General features: G+C 42.8%; 2 protein-coding genes across 5 annotated transcripts in view; both read left to right on the top strand.

Moving 5' to 3' along the window:
• Positions 1-2882, top strand: part of GNPAT (glyceronephosphate O-acyltransferase) — a 38800-nt gene extending 35918 nt beyond the window's left edge. For both annotated transcript variants that reach the window (XM_084624144.1, XM_084624143.1), the window contains exons 15-16: positions 2169-2230; positions 2496-2882. In XM_084624144.1, the coding sequence (XP_084480270.1) occupies positions 2169-2230; positions 2496-2539 (106 nt within the window). In that variant the 3' untranslated portion in view covers positions 2540-2882. The remainder of the gene's footprint in view (positions 1-2168; positions 2231-2495) is intronic.
• A 1907-nt stretch (positions 2883-4789) lies between these two features.
• On the top strand, positions 4790-20858 carry PDCD2 (programmed cell death 2). Of its 3 annotated transcripts, none has more exons than XM_084622995.1 (6): positions 4790-5199; positions 5555-5790; positions 8791-8952; positions 15631-15746; positions 17721-17837; positions 20506-20858. In XM_084622995.1, exons 1-6 carry the CDS (start codon positions 4805-4807, stop codon positions 20665-20667), a joined length of 1188 nt encoding a protein of 395 aa, XP_084479121.1. In that variant the 5' UTR covers positions 4790-4804; the 3' UTR covers positions 20668-20858. The 3 variants fall into 3 exon arrangements, with proteins under 3 accessions (XP_084479121.1, XP_084479123.1, XP_084479122.1); XM_084622996.1 differs by having other exon boundaries at positions 4857-5199; positions 5548-5790; XM_084622997.1 differs by lacking the exon at positions 8791-8952.
• Positions 20859-21848: the final 990 nt, after the last annotated feature.

Here is a 21848-nt window from a genome sequence, read left to right as displayed (position 1 = left end):
GTTTCCCCCCAAGATCTTTGGATAAACAGGATTCTGCTTTGTTTGCATAGACTGTTTGTAACACACTTAAAAATAGCTAGGTTTTTTTAATCTCCTTTTTATTAAAACGGAGACACAAATGACTGTTACAGGCAATATAGTAAACTGCTCATTCTGACTGTACCATTGTGTTGACTTTTGCTTTAGCATTGCAAGTTAAATGAATTGAAGCTACACTAACATTTTCTAATTGTGAATAAATACTTGGGTTAACTGATAAAATGAGACCAACTAATGCTATAAAAATATTGTGTGTATACACACAAATGTGTTCATATTTTATAAATTCTATAATATATTATGGATCTTCTTATGGTATTAGTTAGTGGGGCAAACAGTTTGTAGCGAGCAAATTACCTGGCAAATTTAGCCCTTTTCCCTTTTATGAATAGTCTGTTAATAGACACATTTTTACAAACTTACATACTAGTCACAGTTGACCAAATGATGTATCCAATTTATTGTGAATATTTGGTCTTTGTTCTGTGATCTTAGTTGTGTTCTATCTTAGTTCTTTGATTGTGTGACCTTCTAGCTCAAACACTCGGATTTCAATCAAGACTGCCAACAGACTACTGCTGGTGGGGACGCTAGTGTAAAATAGGGATGCTTTCCTACATGACTGGGGTGTTGTGAGGATGAATTAGTTAAGACTTGTAGAGCACTTTGAATATGTCAGTGCAAGGTACTGTTGCTATTGTGGTATCATCCTTTCCGTAGCACCTAGCTGTGATACAGAAAAAAACTTTTGAGGCACATCCTCAGCTGAGGTAAATTGGTGTAGCTCCATGGAAGTCAATGGTGCTATGATGATTTACACTAGCTCAAGATCTAACTTGATTTCAGATGGGTAGTTAATCATATAATAAAACAGGGGAAGGGAAAAAATAAATGTTCTAGAAGCATATCTATCCCTCTGTAGTATGGCTTTTTCAAAGAGCATTTGTGATGTCAGCAGATCTTTCAAAGTTGATTATGTGGGTAAAATTGATGGAGGAAGAATAACGAAAATATTATTTGCTCCAGATAACTTGAAGTAGTATCCTTTTCTTAAATATTCATTTTTCCATCCTGTCATAAATATAAAGGGAAGGGTAAACCCCTTTGAAATCCCTCCTGGCCAGGGGAAAGCTCCTCTCACCTGTAAAGGGTTAAGAAGTGTCAAGGCTCCTCCCCCACTCTGAACTCTAGGGTACAGATGTGGGGACCTGCATGAAAAACCTCCTAAGCTTATCTTTACCAGCTTAGGTCAAAACTTCCCCAAGGTACAAAATATTACACCCGTTGTCCTTGGACTGGTCACTACCACCACCAAACTAATACTGGTTACTGGGGAAGAGCTGTTTGGACACGTCCTTCCCCCCCAAAATACTTCCCAAAACCTTGCACCCCACTTCCTGGACAAGGTTTGGTAAAAAGCCTCACCAATTTGCCTAGGTGACTACAGACCCAGACCCTTGGATCTTAAGAACAATGAACAATCCTCCCAACGCTTGCACCCCCCCCTTTCCTGGGAAATGTTGGATAAAAAGCCTCACCAATTTGTATAGGTGACCACAGACCCAAACCCTTGGATCTGAGAACAATGAAAAAGCATTCAGTTTTTTACAAGAAGACTTTTAATAAAAAATAGAAATAAAGAAATCCCCCCTGTAAAATCAGGATGGTAGATATCTTACAGGGTAATTAGATTCAAAAACATAGAGAACCCCTCTAGGCAAAACCTTAAGTTACAAAAAAGATACACAGATAGAAATAGTTATTCTATTCAGCACAATTCTTTTCTCAGCCATTTAAAGAAATCATCATCTAACACATACCTAGCTAGATTACTTACTAAAAGTTCTAAGACTCCATTCCTGTTCTGTCCCTGGCAAGCGCAGCATACAGACAGACACAGACCCTTTGTTTCTCTCCCTCCTCCCAGCTTTTGAAAGTATCTTGTCTCCTCATTGGTCATTTTGGTCAGGTGCCAGCGAGGTTACCTTTAGCTTCTTAACCCTTTACAGGTGAGAGGAGCTTTCCCCTGGCCAGGAGGGATTTCAAAGGGGTTTACCCTTCCCTTTATATTTATGACACATCCCAAAAGAATAACAGCCTATTACTGTGTTGTTTTTCTCCATATCTAGGACCAATGGATTTACTTACACTGTAAACAAAGAGGCACTCAGTAAAACAGCAGAAATGTTTGGTAAGTGTATTTCTTATTGGTATACTAATTAAACATGTATTTATGGGGAGACTTTCAAAGTCACAAAGAACCGTTAGATACCTAATTCCCATTGAAAGTCACATTATGTCTAGTTTTTTTACTGCATATGTTGTAATGCGATACCAATGTGAGAGCTGAATGAAAAATAAGCAGTTTTTAAAATGTTCTTGCTTGCATGATAAACTCCAGCTTGGCATTGAAGGTAGTCTTCTAATCAATGTATGTGCTTTTCTTTCATCCTTAGATTCTCAGATACCCATAAGGAAACTTGTGACCTCAAGACTTTAATATTAATCAAAAGGCTTTGAATTACTTGACCGTGTGCACTATAATCCGCAAGGAACACTGACAAGTACTCAACCGGAGTATGGATAGGTACAGAAGTATAAACCTTGCCTTTTCCATTTGGGAATTTTCATATGTATTATACTAGATGGCGGGCAAAGGATGTTCAATTGGAATATTTTCATTACCAGTACTGAACTTTGTCAGTACTGATGTTTACTGTGTTCCTTTTTAAACTAAATGTAAACATCTTTTTGGATACATATTTAAGGAAAAAATGCACAGAAACATCTACTTTAAATACTTTTGTAGTTTTGTTACAAGGAAATGTTTTGTTTCAAATAGGTTATTTCATCAATATGAAACTGTAACTAAAAACTAAAGACTTAACATTAAACATAATATTTAGACAAAAATGTTGCTGGTTGTCATATCTATGATATTGCCATTGAGGTCTTCTTTCATAGAATAAATGTCCTGTAACTGCCAAAATTCTGCTTCTATCTTATCACTTGTTTTGTATTTATTTTATGTGCAGCTGGAACTACCAAGTATTTAGCTTCTGCACAAAATCTGCCTTAGCATTTAAAACTGAGTTTAAAGCAGTTTGTGCTGTTTTCAATTGTTAAAATATTGACATCAATAGTTATTGTGCAATGCCTTGTTGTTTCTTTGTGAATGAGGTTTTATAAACGCATTTTGTCAGTGTTATTGCCCTTCTCAACTACCGTGTGATCTGTGTGTATACTGTATAAATAGATATGTATATTCTGGTACCACTACCACCTGTGAAGGTGGTACTTGTATCAGGGATGTGTCTTGCTGTCCCATGAAAATCTGCCTAAATTTTGCTTAGTTTTAAGCTTTTATTATTTTTTTTTGGGGGGGGGGGGGGGGACTGTTCATACATGCTCAATACAGACTTGCTACAGTTTCTTAGCTAAGTTCCCTAAACATTCTGTGCATGCTGCAGCCAGAGCTAAGCAGAACTTTCTCTGCAGTTTTAGTTCTGGGCTGCTCTGGGCCACATTGGTTCTGGGTCTAGGCACCAGAGTGGAAAGGATGGAGATTTCTTTTCCTTACTGAGCCTGGCAGTGTAAAGGAGGAAGGTGCCTTATTTGAATTCAGACGGGACAAGAGGTGGACCAGGAGTAGGGGAGTAGATTGGGACAAAAAACCTGGAGTGTAACCAAGATCCTAAGTCTTCTGTCAATAAACATCTGTGCAACTCACTGCTAAAACGTTGTATCCCTCTCTAGGTCCACAGAGGGTATGACAACACTCCATTAGCTCAGTGGGTTCCAACCCAGCTGATGACCATTCGGGGTGACAATATGATGGATGATCCAATATATTTTTTTAACATCCTAGGAAATTACACCTACCCCCACCTCAGAACATTAATGCTGCACAAACACTCAAATTGGGGGGGAAAGGCACTAGCCACCTTAATTCTGGCATTTCCTAACTTTTGAGTGTTTGTTTGTGTGTGTGTGTGTGTGTAGTGAGCTTTACTATATCTTTATGTAAAATTTCCTCTGCTACAGGTGTTATGCATCATCAGCTGACTGCTAGCCTTGAGTTAACTGCATGTCACTGGGGGGAGTTGAGCCTGTAGTTTAAGAGGTGGGTTTTTAAATGAAGAACACGGTAAACGTAAAACTAACCGCATAAACCACCCACGTATGTAGCCGGTAACTAATGTGTAAAAGGGGTAGGATGTGTACATGGAAGTTACTATAGGAACAAGAAAAGGAGGACTTGTGGCACCTTAGAGACTAACCAGTTTATTTGAGCATGAGCTTTCGTGACCTGCAGCTCACTAAGCTTATGCTCCAATAAATTGGTTAGGCTCTAAGGTGTCTCCAGTCCTCCTTTTCTTTTTGCGAAAACAGCCTAACACGGTTGCTACTCTGAAAACTACAGGAACAGGGGTTCTAAACCTTTTTCTTCAACTCTCCCTCAAATCCGCCCTCCCCTGCCAGGCTCTGGGCCTGGTGGCAACAACCACCACCCCTCCCCCCTCCTTCCTGGGGCACGGCTTGGTTTGATGATGGTTTCCATGGGCTGGAATATGGGCAGGGCCCCGGCCCTAGAGGGAGCAGAGGCGGCTCTGCGACCGGGTCTGACAGGGGAGCAAAGAAACAACACGAGCTTCCCCTCGAGCCTCCCTCGGCCAGCTGGACACGAGGGAGCAAGTCCGCCGCGGCCCGCGCTTCCGGAGCTTGACAGGGGTCCGGGCTCATTGCAACAGCTCGCACTTCCGGTATGGGAGCCCGGGGGGACGCGTTTCGGCAGCGCGCACTTCCGGTACGGGAGCCGGTCGGACGACTTGTGGCACTGTCCACTTCCGGTGCACGCGTGTTGTGCCGCGGGGATGGGCGCGCGCGTGGAGCTGGGGTTCGCGGAGGAGGCGGCCCCGTGGCGCCTGCGCAGCGCCCAGTTCCCCAGCAAGGTGGGGGGGCGGCCGGCGTGGCTGGGCGAGTTCGGGCTGCCGGGCCCCGCCGAGCTGCGCTGCGGGCGGTGCGGGCGGCCCTGCGCCTTCCTGCTGCAGCTCTACGCGCCGCTCCCCGGCCGCCCCGACGCCTTCCACCGCGGCCTCTTCGTGTTCTGCTGCCGCGGGCCCGCCTGCTACCGGCCCGGGGCCCAGGGCCCGCTGCGAGGTGAGAGACCCGCCCCCCTCCCCGGGCTGAGACCTGTCAGGGGGGCCCTACCCCTCCCGCTCCGCGCGGCACCCACCTTCCCTCCACGCGGGGCGCCTCCTTCCCGCCCTACCTCTCCCTCCACAGGTGGAGTCGCCCCCCAGTGATGTGTAAACTCTCCGGGGCAACGTCTGTGCTGCCTTTGTACAGCGCCTAACACCGGTGGGGGTGGGCCTGGCCCGTGGATGGGTTTCCTAGGTGCAAAAAATAAAAACCCAAACCATCACTGGCAGGTTTTTGGAAGTGCCCCATGCTGCTGCTCTTTGGACAAATGGCATTTGGTCCCTTCACTCCTGTGTTTCTTTTAAGTTTTTAGGAACCAGCTTCCTAGGAAGAATGACACCTATTCCTATGATCCGCCACCTGAAACGCCCCCTCCGGAAGGGCATCCCCCTGTGAGCCTGCAGCTTCAATGTGGAGCTCATCTATGCAGAGTCTGTGGCTGTTTAGGGCCAAAGACATGTTCCAAATGTCACAGGGCCCATTACTGTAGTAAAGATCATCAGACTGTCGATTGGAAATTGGGACACAAACTATCTTGTGTGCAGTCAGGTGAGTTAAGTGGAATTTAAAATAAACCTGGGAAGATTCTGTCTGGAAGATAATGCAATGCTGCTGCTGCTTGTTTTCTTCTTTGCCATTTATATTTTGAAGAGAACTTCTCAAGATGTAGTGCAGTATAGAACAAAAGTATGATGCAAGTCCAACAAGAGTTACTTACAATCTTAATAATCTAGCGGGGGAAGGGTCGACCATTGTTCTTGTTCTTTTTGCTAGACACAGTACATTGCCCGGGAGAAATAACACTAATCTGTATTTCCTTCTAAATTGACTAGAAGATCATGTCCACATCTTTATTATGCCATAAATCTCTGCAAACAGTTAGGAAAATCAAAGGCTGTATTGTTTTAAAGAGAATACTAAGTTTTGATTCTATTTGTAGGACAACTTCAACCACCCCACAGATGGGGTGTCTGTGGCTTCAACATGATTGATTCATGGTTAAAACCCAAGGGTTAAGTTCCTTCTGTGGTCCAAAATAGAACTGCATTAACCATGTTGGGAAGTGATTGTTAATGTAAGGAGATGAGAGAGTCAAATGAACTTACCTCTTATAAAATGGAAAGGGCCTAAGTGTATTTAATGAATCAGGTCTATATAATATATATATAACAGTAGTTAGTAATCTATATAAGCAAGTGCATAATCAGTTTGGATATAGGCCTAGTTTAGTTTGGTTCATTAGACCGTTGAATAACCCTTTTTGGGGAAAGGAATGCAGAACAATATTTTTGGCTTACTAAATATCCTGTTATTTCACTTCTTGAAATGTTCCTGGTATTTGGGTACAGAACAAGGATGAAGTGTCACAATTTCCCCAACCAAATATAATCAAGATAAACAAGGAAGTCCCCAAAGTCCCTGTTAAATATTAAGATTGTTTTGTTGCTAATAAATAAACACATTATATAACCTAGTATGTAGTGAGGAATCTTATATTTGGCTATAGATATTGTTATATTTGCTTTGCAAGGTGACCTCTGGGCATGGTTGGTGGTCCAGAATAATCCTTGCAGTTATAAGCAGGTAATTTGTAATGTGGAAAGGGAGCTTTGTGAAACCTGGGTGTAACAATAGAGCATGGCTTATCTGAATTGGTTCGTTTTAATTGTAATAAATGATATAGGGTATGACAAAACGATAAACAACAATACTGCAAACAAAGACTAACAAATTCAGCTAAAGATTTATTTTTAACTTGCTTGGCCTTGCATAAATTGTACCATTTGTTAAAGAAAATATGCAAAATAGGGTACTGCAACCAAAATAATATAGAACTGTTCAAGAAGTCAGTATTATTGTTGCAGAAAAAACAAAAACTAAACTTTTTTCAACTCGTCAAAATGTCTTGGTTGGTGGTTTAATGATTTGCAAAGGAAAGAAAATAAGTGCTGCTTTATGACTTATAAAGAAGGCATGAATAGAATCCTAGAAATGTAGGGCTGGAAGGGAACTCGACAGGTCAAGTCCAGCCCCCTGAGCTGAGGTAGGACCAAGTAACCCTAGACCATCTCTGATACGCGTTTGTTCAACATGTTCTTAAAAACCTCCAATGAAGGGGGTTCCACAGCCTCCTTTGGAAGCCTATTCCAGACCTTAACTACCCTTATAGTTAGAAAGTTTTTCCTAACATCTGACCTAAATCTCCCTTGCTGCAGATTTTTTCCAGAAGTTCTTCTATTGCTAGATTTACACTTCAGAAATTAAGATTTTGTCTACTTTGCCTCTCCTGAAAATTAGTAAATTTATGTAATCCAGAAAAGCAACTGAGGAAGATTGGCTTCTTTTATTGACCGTTTAAAAAAATATATACATAGGAAATATATATAACTCCTATCTAACTCAGACACTTGGGAGAAAAGATTTTTTCAATTAAAGATTGAACGCCATCATCTTTCAACTAAGGGCTACAAAGTCCCAATCCATATCCAGAGTTTTTTAGCGAAAACAAGGATTATAAGTTTTTTTTTTTTTATATTCCTAAAGTAAAAAACCGCCAATCTCAATGACCGCTTTCTAGCCTTCATGTCATAAATAACAAAATGGCCAAAAACTTTTTTTTCCCCTTTGCAGTTCATTTTTAAGGTGTTTTAATTAAAAAGTGTAAAGGAACATCTAAAGTTGATTCTTAAAGGGATACAGTCAAAGTTAGTAGACAGAAAATGTGCTAGCAGGTATTGGTGCACTTGGTACATTTTCTTTTGTACTCTTCCCCTACTTGTATGCTTTTCTCGTAAGTTCTTGTTTGTGGGTAGTTAAAGTGACACAAGAACTGAATGCTGCAGAGAGTAGATTTCTTATATATTTCATATCATTTTTATTGAATATGTTCTTTCGTCTTCTCATCATTTACTGTGGTCCTCTTAGTTATGTGGGCTCTGGTGCACACAGTGGCATGCCTGCATTTTTTCCTGTGTCCTACTCACAACAAATAAGCATTTATTGGAGAAGTATTAGATGTTGTGTGCTTGCATCATGTGAGTACACCAGTCAGAAGGAAGACTTTTAATTTTACAGATCTCTGCAATGTGCTATCTGTTTTTTAATAAATCTACTTCTGCTCTCTTAGCCCAGATAACTGATATTTTAAAAAATAAACTACTAGAACAAATCACTGTAAAGTGAAAGAATGTTTTCATACTTTGACCACTAAGACTACTTACTTAGGCAAACATGTCTGTGTTGACTCTATATTTTGTGTTCCAGTCCATCATACCCCCCAGTCTGTCTCTTCATCTACCTGTTGCATCTTGTCATTACTCCTGAACAGTGATTTATTTTATTGGGGGGGACTGTTCTTGTTTTACTCATTTGTGCAGTGCTTAGCACTGTGGGGCCTCAATCCTGATTGGAGCCTCAAGGCACTAACACTATATAAATAATCATATTTGCCTTGCCAACCTTGACTGTGCAGTTTTAAGCAGGAGAGAACGTGAAATATAGCATAAAGCAGTGAAATGATAAAAACAGTAGTTCTCTTGTGTGTTGCAGCTCAATTGGACACTGCAATTCCAGATCATAAGTTCCTTTTTCCAGAGTATGAAATTGTAATAGAATCTGAGGAAATGGAAACTCCTGGTGACAGTCAAACAGATGCAGATAAACAAAAGGACTTAGAGAAACATGAAGAATTGGAGGCTGCAGGCAGTGCAAGTAAGAAATAAAATGGGCTTCCAAGAGAGAGTTTTCTATATGCATTGTGTGTTGCTTCACAAATTGAAATATTCAGTGATTTTAAATCATGTGTTAACCATAAACTACATATTACAAAGGATTAGTCTACAAATCATCATTGAGGCAAATGGAAAAAACCCACTGTAGCTACTGCTTCTGTTAACTACAGTTCATCACCATGTGCATGTCATTTATGACGCATGTAAAAGTATATATGATTCATTTAAATTACCATTTTTAAATTTTATTGAAAGCATGCTAATGGGGTAACTAGTGACTAGATTCTTAGCAGGGTGCCAGTGTTCTGGTTTGGTAGGGGGATTTCTTGAAGACTTTTCTTAGTCTCTAGGTTTACTTTTGGAGACAACTTGTAGTTAGTAGCTGTTAAAATACTTACCCAGCTGTACCTAAAATCTGGCCTGTGCTAAAAGAAAGCTTTAACCTGTTTTGAAAATGGGTTTGCTAACTCTCCATATGCTCCTGGGGGAATGCTGCACCACTGCACAATGCAGCGTATGTGCAGAAATTAATGTTCTGCGCAGAATTTCCTTTTTTTGGTCCCGCATGGAAATGGGCTGCTGAGCTGCTGGCCACCACTAGGGGTCGCTGGATCCAGCAGAGGCCAGCTCACAAATAAAAGATTGCGGTGGGGGGGAGAAGGGGACAAAGCTGGAAGGGTTTTTGGTTTGTTTGGGGTTTTTTGTGAAAAGGAAGTTTTTATATACAGGTTTTGCCACATCCCAACAAATATTTTTCTTTCTCCGAAAACAAAAATAATCTGCACAAAACCATGGAGGAGGAGCAACTTTTTGCCCCCCCAAGTGTCTCTGGGTAAGAAAACACCCTATGTGCCAGGTGGGCATGTGTCCCTGCCCCATGGGCACCTATGTACAACCCTGAAAGCACTGCGGGGGGGGGCTTAACCCCTCTAGTGCTGGTGCTTCCTCATCCCCTGGGCTTTTAGCAGGAATGGGGGGGAGCCCTGCTGGCGGTAGCGCCACGCCCCCCCCTCCCCCCGGTGTGCTTATGAACAGTGAAATAAGTTAAAAACCCCACAACCGGGAGCCGGGGGAGGGTTATTGCTCAATACTGAAGCAAGCTGGAGGGGTCTGGGCAGCTACAGTTTTCTGCATGCGCTAAAGGAAGGAGGCGGCATGCAGGAAACTCCAGACAAGCCCAGGATCAGGCTGTTTCTCCCTCTAGGTCCCTGGGCTCTGGGAGAGTAGGGGGTACGTCTGAGCGTGTGGCCTGGGGGGGCACGCTGCAACTAGGCTCTGGGGCTTAGGGGGTGCGAGTGTCTGGGCTGTTGCGGGAGAGGGGAGCAGGCTGTGGCTGGGCTCTAGGGGAGGAGGTAGTGCAAGTATCTGGGCTGAGGGGACTACGGAGCAGAGAAACAGGAACTGTGTTGTCATAGAATCATAGACTATCAGAGTTGGAAGGGACCTCAGGAGGTCATCTAGTCCAACCCCCTGCTCCAAGCAGGACCAATCCCCAACTAAATCATCCCAGCCAGGGCTTTGTCAAGCCTGACCTTAAAAATATCTAAGGAAGGAGATTCTACCACCTCCCTAGGTAATGCATTCCAGTGTTTCACCACCCTCCTAGTGAAAAAGTTTTTCCTAATATCCAACCTAAATTTCCCCCATTGCAACTTGAGACCATTACTCCTTGTTCTGTCATCTGCTACCACTGAGAACAGTCTAGAGCCATCCTCTTTGGAACCCCCTTTCAGGTAGTTGAAAGCAGCTATCAAATCCCCCCTCATTCTTCTCTTCTGAAGACTAAACAATCCCAGTTCCCTCAGCCTCTCCTCATAAGTCATGTGTTCCAGTCCCCTAATCATTTTTGTTGCCCTCCCCTGGACTCTTTCCAATTTTTCCACGTCCTTCTTGTAGAGTGGGGCCCAAAAGTGGACACAGTATTCGACATTGGTGAGGCCTCATCTGGAGTAGAGGGGAACGATCACATCCCTCGATCTGCTGGCAGTGCCCCTACTTATACATCCCAAAATGCCATTGGCCTTCTTGGCAACAAGGGCACACTGTTGACTCATATCCAACTTCTCGTCCACTGTAACCCCTAGGTCCTTTTCTGCAGAACTGCTGCCGAGCCATTCGGTCCCTAGTCTGTAGCCGTACATTAGATTCTTCCGTCCTAAGTGCAGGACTCTGCACTTGTCCTTGTTGAACCTCATCAGATTTCTTTTGGCCCAATCCTCCAATTTGTCTAGGTCCCTCTGTATCTTATCCCTATCCTCCAGCATATCTACCTCTCCTCCCAGTTTAGTGTCATCTGCAAACTTGCTGAGGGTGCAATCCACACCATCCTCCAGATCATTTATGAAGATATTGAACAAAACTGGCCCCAGTACCGACCCCTGGGACATGCCACTTGATAGCGGCTGCCAACTAGACATGGAGCCATTGATCACTACCCGTTGAGCCCGACAATCTAGCCAGCTTTCTATCCACTTTATAGTCCATTCATCCAGCCCATACTTCTTTAACTTGCTGGCAAGAATACTGTGGGAAACTGTGTCAAAAGCTTTGCTAAAGTCAAGGAACAACACATCCACTGCTTTCCCTTCATCCACAGAGCCAGTTATCTCATCATAGAAGGCAATTAGATTAGTCAGGCATGACTTGCCCTTGGTGAATCCATGCTGACTTTTCCTGATCACTTTCCTCTCCTCTAAGTGCTTCAGAATTGATTCCTTGAGGACCTGCTCCGTGATTTTTCCAGGGTCTGAGGTGAGGCTGACTGGCCTGTAGTTCCAAGGATCCTCCTCCTTCCCTTTTTTAAAGATGGGCACTACATTAGCCTTTTTCCAGTCATCTGGGACCTCCCCCGATTGCCATGAGTTTTCAAAGATAATGGCCAATGGCTCTGCAGTCACATCCGCCAACTCCTTTAGCACTCTCGGATGCAGCGCATCCGGCCCCATGGACTTGTGCTTGTCCAGCTTTTCTAATAGTCCCGAACCACTTCTTTCTCCACAGAGGGCTGGTCACCTTCTCCCCATACTGTGCTGCCCAGTGCAATAGTCTGGGAGCTGACCTTGTTTGTGAAGACAGAGGCAAAAAAAGCATTGAGTACATTAGTTTTTTCCACATCCTGTCACTAGGTTGCCTCCCTCATTCAGTAAGGGGCCCACGCTTTCCTTGACTTTCTTCTTGTTGCTAACATACCTGAAAAACCCTTCTTGTTACTCTTAACATCTCTTGCTAGCTGCAACTCCAGGTGTGATTTGGCCTTCCTGATTTCACTCCTGCAAGCCCGAGCAATATCTTTATACTCATCCCTGGTCATTTGTCCAATCTTCCACTTCTTGTAAGCTTCTTTTTTGCATTTAAGAGCAGCAAGGATTTCACTGTTAAGCCAAGCTGGTTGCCTGCCATATTTACTATTCTTTCTACACATCGGGATGGTTTGTCCCTGTAACCTCAATAAGGATTCTTGAAAATACAGCCAGCTTTCCTGGACTCCTTTCTCCCTCATGTTATTCTCCCAGGGGATCTTGCCCATCAGTTCCCTGAGGGAGTCAAAGTCTGCTTTTCTGAAGTCCAGGGTCTGTATTCTGCTGCTCTCCTTTCTTCCTTGTGTTAGGATCCTGAACTCAACCATTTCATGGTCACTGCCTCCCAGGTTCCCATCCACTTTTGCTTTCCCTACTAATTCTTCCTGGTTTGTGAGCAGCAGGTCAAGAAGAGCTCTGCCCCTAGTTGGTTCCTCCAGCACTTGCACCAGGAAATTGTCCCCTACATTTTCCAAAAACTTCCTGGATTGCCTGTGCACCACTGTATTGCTCTCCCAGCAGATATCAGGGTGATTGAAGTCTCCCATGAGAACCAGGGCGTGCGATCTAGTAACTTCTGCGAGTTGCTGGAAGAAAGCCTCGTCCACCTCATCCCCCTGGTCTGGTGGTCTATAGTAGACTCCCACCACGACATCACCTTTGTTGCTCACACTTCTAAACTTAATCCAGAGACTCAGGTTTTTCTGCAGTTTCATACTTGAGCTCTGAGCAGTCATACTGCTCTCTTACATACAGTGCAACTTCCCCACCTTTTCTGCCCTGCCTGTCCTTCCTGAACAGCTTATATCCATCCATGACAGTACTCCAGTCATGTGAGTTATCCCACCAAGTCTCTGTTATTCCAATCACATCATAATTCCTTGACTGTGCCAGGACTTCCAGTTCTCCCTGCTTGTTTCCCAGGCTTCGTGCATTTGTATATAGGCACTTGAGGTAACCTGCTGATCGCCCCTCTTTCTCAGTATGAGGCAGGAGCCCTCCCTTCTCACGTGCTCCTGCTCGTGCCTCCTCCCGGTCTCCCACTTACCTCAGGGCTTTGGTCTCCTTCCCCCGGTGAACCTAGTTTAAAGCCCTCCTCACTAGGTTAGCCAGCCTGCTTGCGAAGATGCTCTTCCCTCTCTTCGTTAGGTGGAGCCCGTCTCTGCCTAGCATTCCTTCTTGGAACACCATCCCATGGTCAAAGAATCCAAAGCCTTCTCTCCGACACCACCTGCGTAGCCATTTGTTGACTTCCACGATTCGACGGTCTCTATCCAGGCCTTTTCCTTCCATGGGGAGGATGGACGAGAACACCACTTGCGCCTCAAACTCCTTTATCCTTCTTCCCAGAGCCATGTAGTCCGCAGTGATCCGCTCAAGGTCATTCTTGGCAGTATCATTGGTTCCCACGTGAAGAAGCAGGAAGGGGTAGCGATCTGAGGGCTTGATGAGTCTCGGCAGTCTCTCTGTCACATCGCGAATCTTAGCTCCTGGCAAGCAGTAGACTTCTCGGTTTTCCCGGTCGGGGCGGCAGATAGATGACTCAGTCCCCCTGAGGAGAGAGTCCCCGACCACCACCACCACCCGCCTCCTTCCCTTGGGAGTGTTGGTCGTGGAACCCCCAACCCTAGGACGGTGCATCCCATGCCTTCCAATCAGCGGAGTCTCCTTCTGCTCCCTTCCCTGAGACGTATCGTCTGGTCCACTCTCCGCATTAGAACCTGTGGAGAGAACATGAAAACGGTTACTTACCTGTCTGCCCTGCTGGTACATGGACGTTCCCCTTTTTTCTTCTGGAGGTCACATGATGCCAAATTTCTTCATCATCCTTCTGTCCCCGATGTGCAGCCTGCTCTGAATCTTCAGAACCTTGTGCCCGTAGAAGCCTATCCTGACATCTGTCCAGGAAATCTTCAGTTTCTCTTATGCAATGCAGGGTCAATACCTGTTGCTCCAGACCTTGAACCTTCTCTTCCAGTATGGAGACCAGCTTGCACTTTGTACGGACAAAGTTGCATCTGTCCTGTGGAACAAAGACAAACAGCACATCCAGTGCAGGTCACAACAGCTGAACATCCCCCATCCATATTACCTTCCTTCTATGAGCTTCCTCAGGAGTTGTTGTAATTACTCAGAGAATCCGGCAAGATGTAAGCCTCAGTGGGCTCTCCCCAGGCAAACTCCTTTTGTTAGCTGCTCTGCTGTTCGCTGCTCAGCTGGTTTGCAACTGACCAGCTTTTTATGCAGTAGGCCCACTTAAGGCTCATCTGGAACAAAGCACACCCAGTTCCCGCCCTTTTCAAACAACCAATCAAGCACACAGCACACAGTCACACTGTCCTCACAACAAACACTCAGATACTCACCAACACAGCCTCCTTAATGCAGCCCTTAGCGTACCTCCTCTCAGGCAGATCCCAGACAAACTCCTTTTTGTTAGCTGCTCTGCTGTTCGCTGCTCAGCTGGTTCGCAAGTCATAGGCCTTTTTTTAACGCTCTACTCCTGGGGGGGAATTTTTGTCTATATTATTACAGACATAGTGGCTGACAAGTATTTTGAAATAAATTACTAAAATAATTGAAACTGGTATGATTACATAGTGTTATTTTAGCAAATAGAATATGCAGCATTTTACAGAATTTTAAAACATCGTGTAGAATTTTTAATTTGTTGGTGTAGAATTCCCCCAGGAGTATCCTTAACGCTGAATGAAAAACAGGAAACCCTAGATCCTTACCATGAAGGGTGAGTGAATTCATGTGAAACTATACCCACTTGACTGGACTGGACTTCAGATATAGCATGGTTTGAAGTTTGTGATGAGACACAATGCTACCCATTTTTAAATTTGTGATTTAACATTGTCTAAAACTTTGTGGCTGGGGCTTATTAAAGATACAGGATGATACAACCACACTGAGCATGGGTGGTGAGCATTGTATAAGGGATGCGAACACATAGGTCTTTTCCATTGTTAAATTTTTAAAGTTGTGAATTTACTGATTTCCACATGTGCATACTTCATTGGTCTTTTTTTAGTGTCAAATTCAGAAAGTACATCAGGTTTGTGCTCCATGTTTCAGACACGCTTTCCTAGATGAATTCTGCCTGTCTTCCTTGCATACTTCTCTCTAATGCTCTAATCTTGAAATGTATGCTTAAAATAGTACAGAACTAATCGGTCACACAACTGGCTAAATCTGTTGGCTCTCCAAACAGGCTGAAGCTTCTCTCTGATGTTGTAGTTTGCTTTCCTGAACATTGGATGCTTGAACTGATTTTAGAGGATGGTAGAGACATTATATTGTAAGCTTTAACTTTGGCCATGTTGTGTTAACCTGTGTTGTCTTTTTTCCCTTAGGTGAAGGTTTTGAGTCACTAGATGAGGAGGTATTGGAGGCAATGGCAAAACATGAGACTCGAGAAGACAAGATTTTCCAAAAGTTTAAAAATCGAATAGCTGCGGAGCCAGAACAGGTAAAAAGAAAAGTATCTTTTAAAATACTAATCACCTAATGGTCAAAAGATGGATGCCTGCTTTATTTTTAAAGCATATATTGCAGCCTTGATGCTTACATAGCATCCTGATTGTGTTTCTATAAATTGTGCTTCTTTAGCACAAATATCTTAAATAATTGAGGTCAAAGAGAGAGAGAAATTTCACTAGATCATCCAGTCCACACGTCCACCAATATAGAATAAAAGTCCCCAGATACAAGATGCCTGATATTACCGCAAGGAGCCAGCCTTTGTTGTACTTAGACCAGTTTTGTTAAAGCTTGGCAAATTAAGATACTCATCTAGGGCTTGGAGAAATCTACTTAACCAAGGCAAGCAGAAATTTAGCTAAGGTGGGAGGGTTGAGTGGAGCTGGGAGCCACAGGGAGAGGGCGATCTGCTGCCCTTCTGTGGAAAGGGAGAAAGCAAGCTGTCAAGGTTCCTCCCCCACTCTGAACTCTAGGGTACAGATGTGAGGACCTGCATGAAAAACCTCCTAAGCTTATCTTTGCCAGCTTAGGTCAAAACTTCCCCAAGGTACAAAATATTCCACCCTTTGTCCTTGGATTGGCCGCTACCACCACCAAACTATTACTGGTTACTGGGGAAGAACTATTTGGACGCGTCTTTCCCCCCAAAATACTTCCCAAAACCTTGCACCCCACTTCCTGGACAAAGTTTGGTAAAAAGCCTTACCAATTTGCCTAGGTGACTACAGACCCAGACCCTTGGATCTTAAGAACAATGAACAATCCTCCCAACACTTGCACCCCCCCTTTCCTGGGAAATGTTGGATAAAAAGCCTCACCAATTTGCATAGGTGACCACAGACCCAAACCCTTGGATCTGAGAACAATGAAAAAGCATTCAGTTTTCTTACAAGAAGACTTTTAATAAAAATAGAAGTAAATAGAAATAAAGAAATCCCCCCTGTAAAATCAGGATGGTAAATACCTTACAGGGTAATTAGATTCAAAACATAGAGAACCCCTTTAGGCAAAACCTTAAGTTACAAAAAAGATACACAGACAGAAATAGTTATTCTATTCAGCACAGTTCTTTTCTCAGCCATTTAAAGAAATCATAATCTAACACGTACCTAGCTAGATTACTTACTAAAAGTTCTAAGACTCCATTCCTGGTCTATCCCTGACAAAGACAGACTATAGACAGACACACAGGCCCTTTGTTTCTCTCCCTCCTCCCAGCTTTTGAAAGTATCTTGTCTCCTCATTGGTCATTTTGGTCAGGTGCCAGTGAGGTTACCTTTAGCTTCTTAACCCTTTACAGGTGAGAGGAGCTTTCCCCTGGCCAGGAGGGATTTCAAAGGGGTTTACCCTTCCCTTTATATTTATGACACAAGCGGAGTGGCGTCATCACTTTTTCCCCTTCCCCTGCAGGTTCCCTTCCTGTTTTCTCTTTTTTCCTTCTAACCAGTTTTGAAATTACAAGGTAAAACTGGATCACTATCACTCAAGCATGAGAGTCGGGGGCGGGGTGTGTGTCTTGTTGTTAGAGACAGAACTGTGAATTGGGAGACCTGGGTTCTTTTCTGGTACCTGATACAGATTTCATATGTTACCTTGGATGAATTAGTCTACTTCCCCTGCTCCCAAACAGAAGTTTTGAGTCTAAAATTATTGTTATAGGACTTCTGAGATGATCTGTTATGGAATACAAAATATTGCTGTTATTGCTGGACTGATGCTAGATGACGTGGGGAAATTCTGGCATTTTGTTTCCTCAAGTAGTCAAACTATATAAAAGACTCTCTTTGTTTGTTTGTTTTATTTAAGAAAACCCATACCCAATTACAATGGACTTTGCTAAGAAGTTTTAGTGGGGAAGAAACAACCTTGATCAATGTCCATTTAAACATAGCTATCTGTGGTTGATTATTAATTATATAACTGAAAAGACTGTCAGTTACTTAATACTTCTATTCAATTTCAGATTCTCAGATACTGTCGAGGAGGAGAAGGCCCCGTATGGATCTCAGGTGAAAACATTCCTCAGATGAAAGATATCCCAAATTGTTCATGTGGTGCCCAAAGGATGTTTGAATTCCAAGTATGTGAATTGGTCCACAGATATGGTATTTTTGGTGTATAATTAAAAACCTATTTTAAGTCTGAAATAGAAGTATTTGCATATGGCTAGAACGAAAGGAGTTATATTTGAATTCACAGGATAGCTGTGCTAAAGTGTAGAAGCCTCAATTACAAGTTTAACAGTCCTTTCTTACAAGATTTTATCACGCAGTAAATCGCCCTTTTTTCCTTCCGATCTGTTTGCAGCCAACAAAATAGTACTTTTTCTATCCAGTTGAGGGTCAGATGAACGTCTTCTAAACGTGGAATTCTATGGAAAAAAGTAATGGGTGAAGGGGGACTCTTTCAGAATTTGTTTCTGACACTACTGTATTGTTTAAAGAGAAAAATGTTCTAATGTGGACTACTAGACTTCAGTTATGGCCGCCTTCACCATGAAGTTCAAACAGCTTGTCCTCCCCCAGCCTTCCTTGTGGAAGAGGGGAGAGTTTGTGTGAGGAAGTGTTCTGCCACATTGCTGACAAACCGAGGGAAAGGGGAATCTGGTGTTAGGTTTCATTGCAGCTGATGTGCCCAGTCAGCTGTTCGGGAAAATCTCTTCCTGTCAGCAGTGGTAGAACCCAAATGTGAGGGAATGCTGGAATGAAAAACAGTCTTTCCTGGGACTGAAATACACAATGTTGTTCACTGAGTACAACTGTTTTTTATCAAAATCTTTAATATACAAGATAAGAAACTTGACATTCCATTTAAAACAGTGTCACTTGGTAAACATTCTGAAGAAATCATAAGTGAACAGGTTGCCTGCAGGATGGAAGTGGAAAGTCCTTTCATTTCACCAGCTCACATCATTACATTAATTCTGTCTATATTATACTTTATTTCGCTACAGTCCCTTAGGACTTCTCTACAGGGGAAAGTTTTACCAGTTAGATTAGTGTAATTGTATAGTAGATTCCACTTAAAAGCAATCCTGCAACTTCCGGTTAGTGGCAACATATTGCGGGGAATCAATCCCTTTCCATTCGTATCACTGTTAATGAAATTCAGTTATTAGCAATGGTGTGCTGCTTGGTAGCAACTTTTTGTTTGTTTGTTTTTAAGAAAGGCCCTGCCTGTAGCCAGGGAAGATAAGTGCTGGGACAGGCCTGCCTGTGTCTGGTGCTAGTCTGTCTCAGCGCTTCCTTCTGGGGCTGCAGCCTGGCATACCTGCCTGCACAGACACGGGGGGGTGGGCAGAGCAGTAGCTGGGAGAAAGGTTGCAGCTTGCATTCTGGAGCTGTACGATACCTCACTGCCCGCAGCGGGCTGTGCACGAGGAAATGCCAAACTGCGACCTGTGGAGAGCGACTGTTCAGCTTCAAGGCCCTGACATTTGTGCTGCAGCTTCCCCTCCCTGCTGCTGCCCTACCCTGAGGAAGGTATGTCCTGGCACTTCCTTCTCTGACTCCTGCCTCCCAAACCTTCTTTCTGCTTCTCAGCAACTGTTGGATAACAGCAACTTTTTGCTGGCAATAAAGGGGTTGCTCATAAGCAGAAACTACTGTACATGTATAACTCCCTGTGTGGACATGCTTATTTTGGTATAAGAGTGGCTTTATTTGGTTTAGTTTGGAAGGGATTTAAACTGAAAAAAGGCAACACTTTTTTGGAAGAACCAAAATTGGTTGTTTTTGTTGTTGAACATTTCCAGTCTCAGCTCTGCTGCAGCCTGCCTGGTGAGGTGCTTAGGAGTCTGAGTTTCTCACAAAGCAGGCAGAGTACCCTGCCTGACTTCCATCAAAATTTTTGACCAAATCAGAACATTGCAGTGGAATGCTCCTTGAAGTCTTTCAACTATGATTTGAGGACTTCAATAGCACAGACATAGGTGTGAGGTTTTTTGCAGGAGTGGTGGGTGAAATTCTGTGGCCTACCTTGTGCAGGTCAGACTAGATGATCATAATGGTCCCTTCTGACCTAAATATCTATGAATGTTTTGATTATTGAATCAACATTTCCCAACAAAATAATTCCTTTTGAAAATCTGACCTGCTCTAATTATAAAATATCAATGGATGTTCTAGTTAATAATGTCTCCTTATGCATCTGTAATAGCTTGATCATGGTTTTTCCATCCTCAGACTAAAAGGTGGCACTCTTGCACCAGAAACCACTCAAAGATGGGAAATCTATTAATCACAGAAATGTAGGGCTGGAAGGGACTTTAAGAGGTAATTTAGTGCATCCCTCACCCCTCCTGCTCCGTCAGAATTAAAGGATTAGGTATATCTAGACCATCCCTGAGAGGTGTGTGTTGACATGTAGTAGTGGAGGCCTTGTGAAACAAAAGAAAGATAACAAATAACGCAAGAGAACCACCCAGGTTAGCAAACAAAGACATTTTTATTTAAAATTGATTTATACTTCTACTGGAGGTAGCATTTCAAACAGTGCATCACTCACCATATCTCTTCTCCCACTCCAAAACAAAATAGCCAGAGCCATGTTCTTGACCTGTCTTAATGAATTTATTTTTGTTTGTCAGCGGTTTTTCTTTTCAGTTACTGAAATAATTTGATTCTATTTATTGCAGCTATTACCTTTTCTGGGTGGGATAACATCCTTTGATTAAAACATTGAGTGGAATAGATAGCCATATTCTACATTATGCATTCTAATGACAAATCATGTCTTGTGTTCCTAAGGTTATGCCTCAGCTCCTGAACCACCTGAAGGCTGATAGCCTAGGAGAAAGTATTGACTGGGGAACACTGGTAGTCTACACATGTGCTGAAAACTGTAACCAAGCAAATGGATATATGGAGGAGTTCATCTGGAAGCAGGACATTTCCGCAAACTCGACTTAACTACTATAAATCTATTGTTAGTTTCTGTAAAGAAATGAATTGAGTTTATACACATGTACTGAAGTGTTACACATTGCAAGAAGGAAAAAAAGGTAAATGAACTAATATTTCATACTGAGGAACTAGCCCAGAGTTGTATCGGTTATCATTTAATTACAATATACACATTAAAGGTAAGTCATTAAAACAGACTCGGTTGAAATTTTTTTTGTGTGCCAGTACATGAGCTTGAGCATTTAAGTTTTTCTGCTCATTGTTTTTAGCTTTTACTTCAGCTTGGACAGTGAAACTACATGGTTGAAAGTTTCACTTTCCCATGCAATTGTTTCTCAACATTTTTTTAAAAAGTAATCTTTAGTTTCATTCAAACACTTCTAGTGTGCCTAGATTCAGTAACTTGTCTGTTATACTCGATTTCAGGCTCGTTCAGACATTGTTTCCTTTAAGTCAGTGATGTGTCTGCTTATCTCCATTGTTAAGAAAATGCTGACTGGTTGATCTGAAACCTGATCACCTACTGCATGATTTACTTTGTGACCTGCCAGTTGAGTTAATGTACTTGATCACTCACTGTGCATTTACTTTAATTACTGGTGCTTCTTGACCTCTCAATGTTTTGCAGTTATTGCTGCAGGGGATATAGTCCAGTTGGTTGAACAGGGGTGTGGGAAACTTAGTCCCTGCCCAACGGTTACAATCTGTGCATAGCATTGTGGAAGTGAACCTCTTGCAAATTGCATGGCACATGTTGGTTTGTACAGTTTTTCAAAAATATTAAATAAGTTAATGGGGCTTCCAGCTATATGAAGTGGTATCACTAAGTCAGTGTTTTAGCTCTGGCAGTTAGATTCCTCTTTGCCTATTTTTACACCAAATCCAGAAATATTCCATTGCTGTGAAGACACTCCACAGCAGTGGGTAGCTTAATTATTGAATTTGCTGTCAAAGTAAATTGACACATTATTCTACATGTTACAGTAGCTTTAAAAAGATTATCTGATATTTTTTTTTGTGAGTGCTTAATGGTGCTATGCAAATGTAGTTTCCCCCAATTCAGGTGGTTATTTAAAAGAAACTGAATCCCACCACACATGTTAGTTCTCTGCTGGAAGTAATTAACTGTCAGGTTGTCTTGGTATATTAATATCTCAGAACAAATTCCCCTCTACAGTACCTTGGCT

Source organism: Lepidochelys olivacea, assembly GCF_965140295.1.
Source record: "Lepidochelys olivacea isolate rLepOli2 genome assembly, chromosome: 3".
In the NCBI taxonomy this organism is placed as follows: Eukaryota; Metazoa; Chordata; order Testudines; family Cheloniidae; genus Lepidochelys; species Lepidochelys olivacea.
This window is presented reverse-complemented; position numbering and strand designations above follow the sequence as displayed.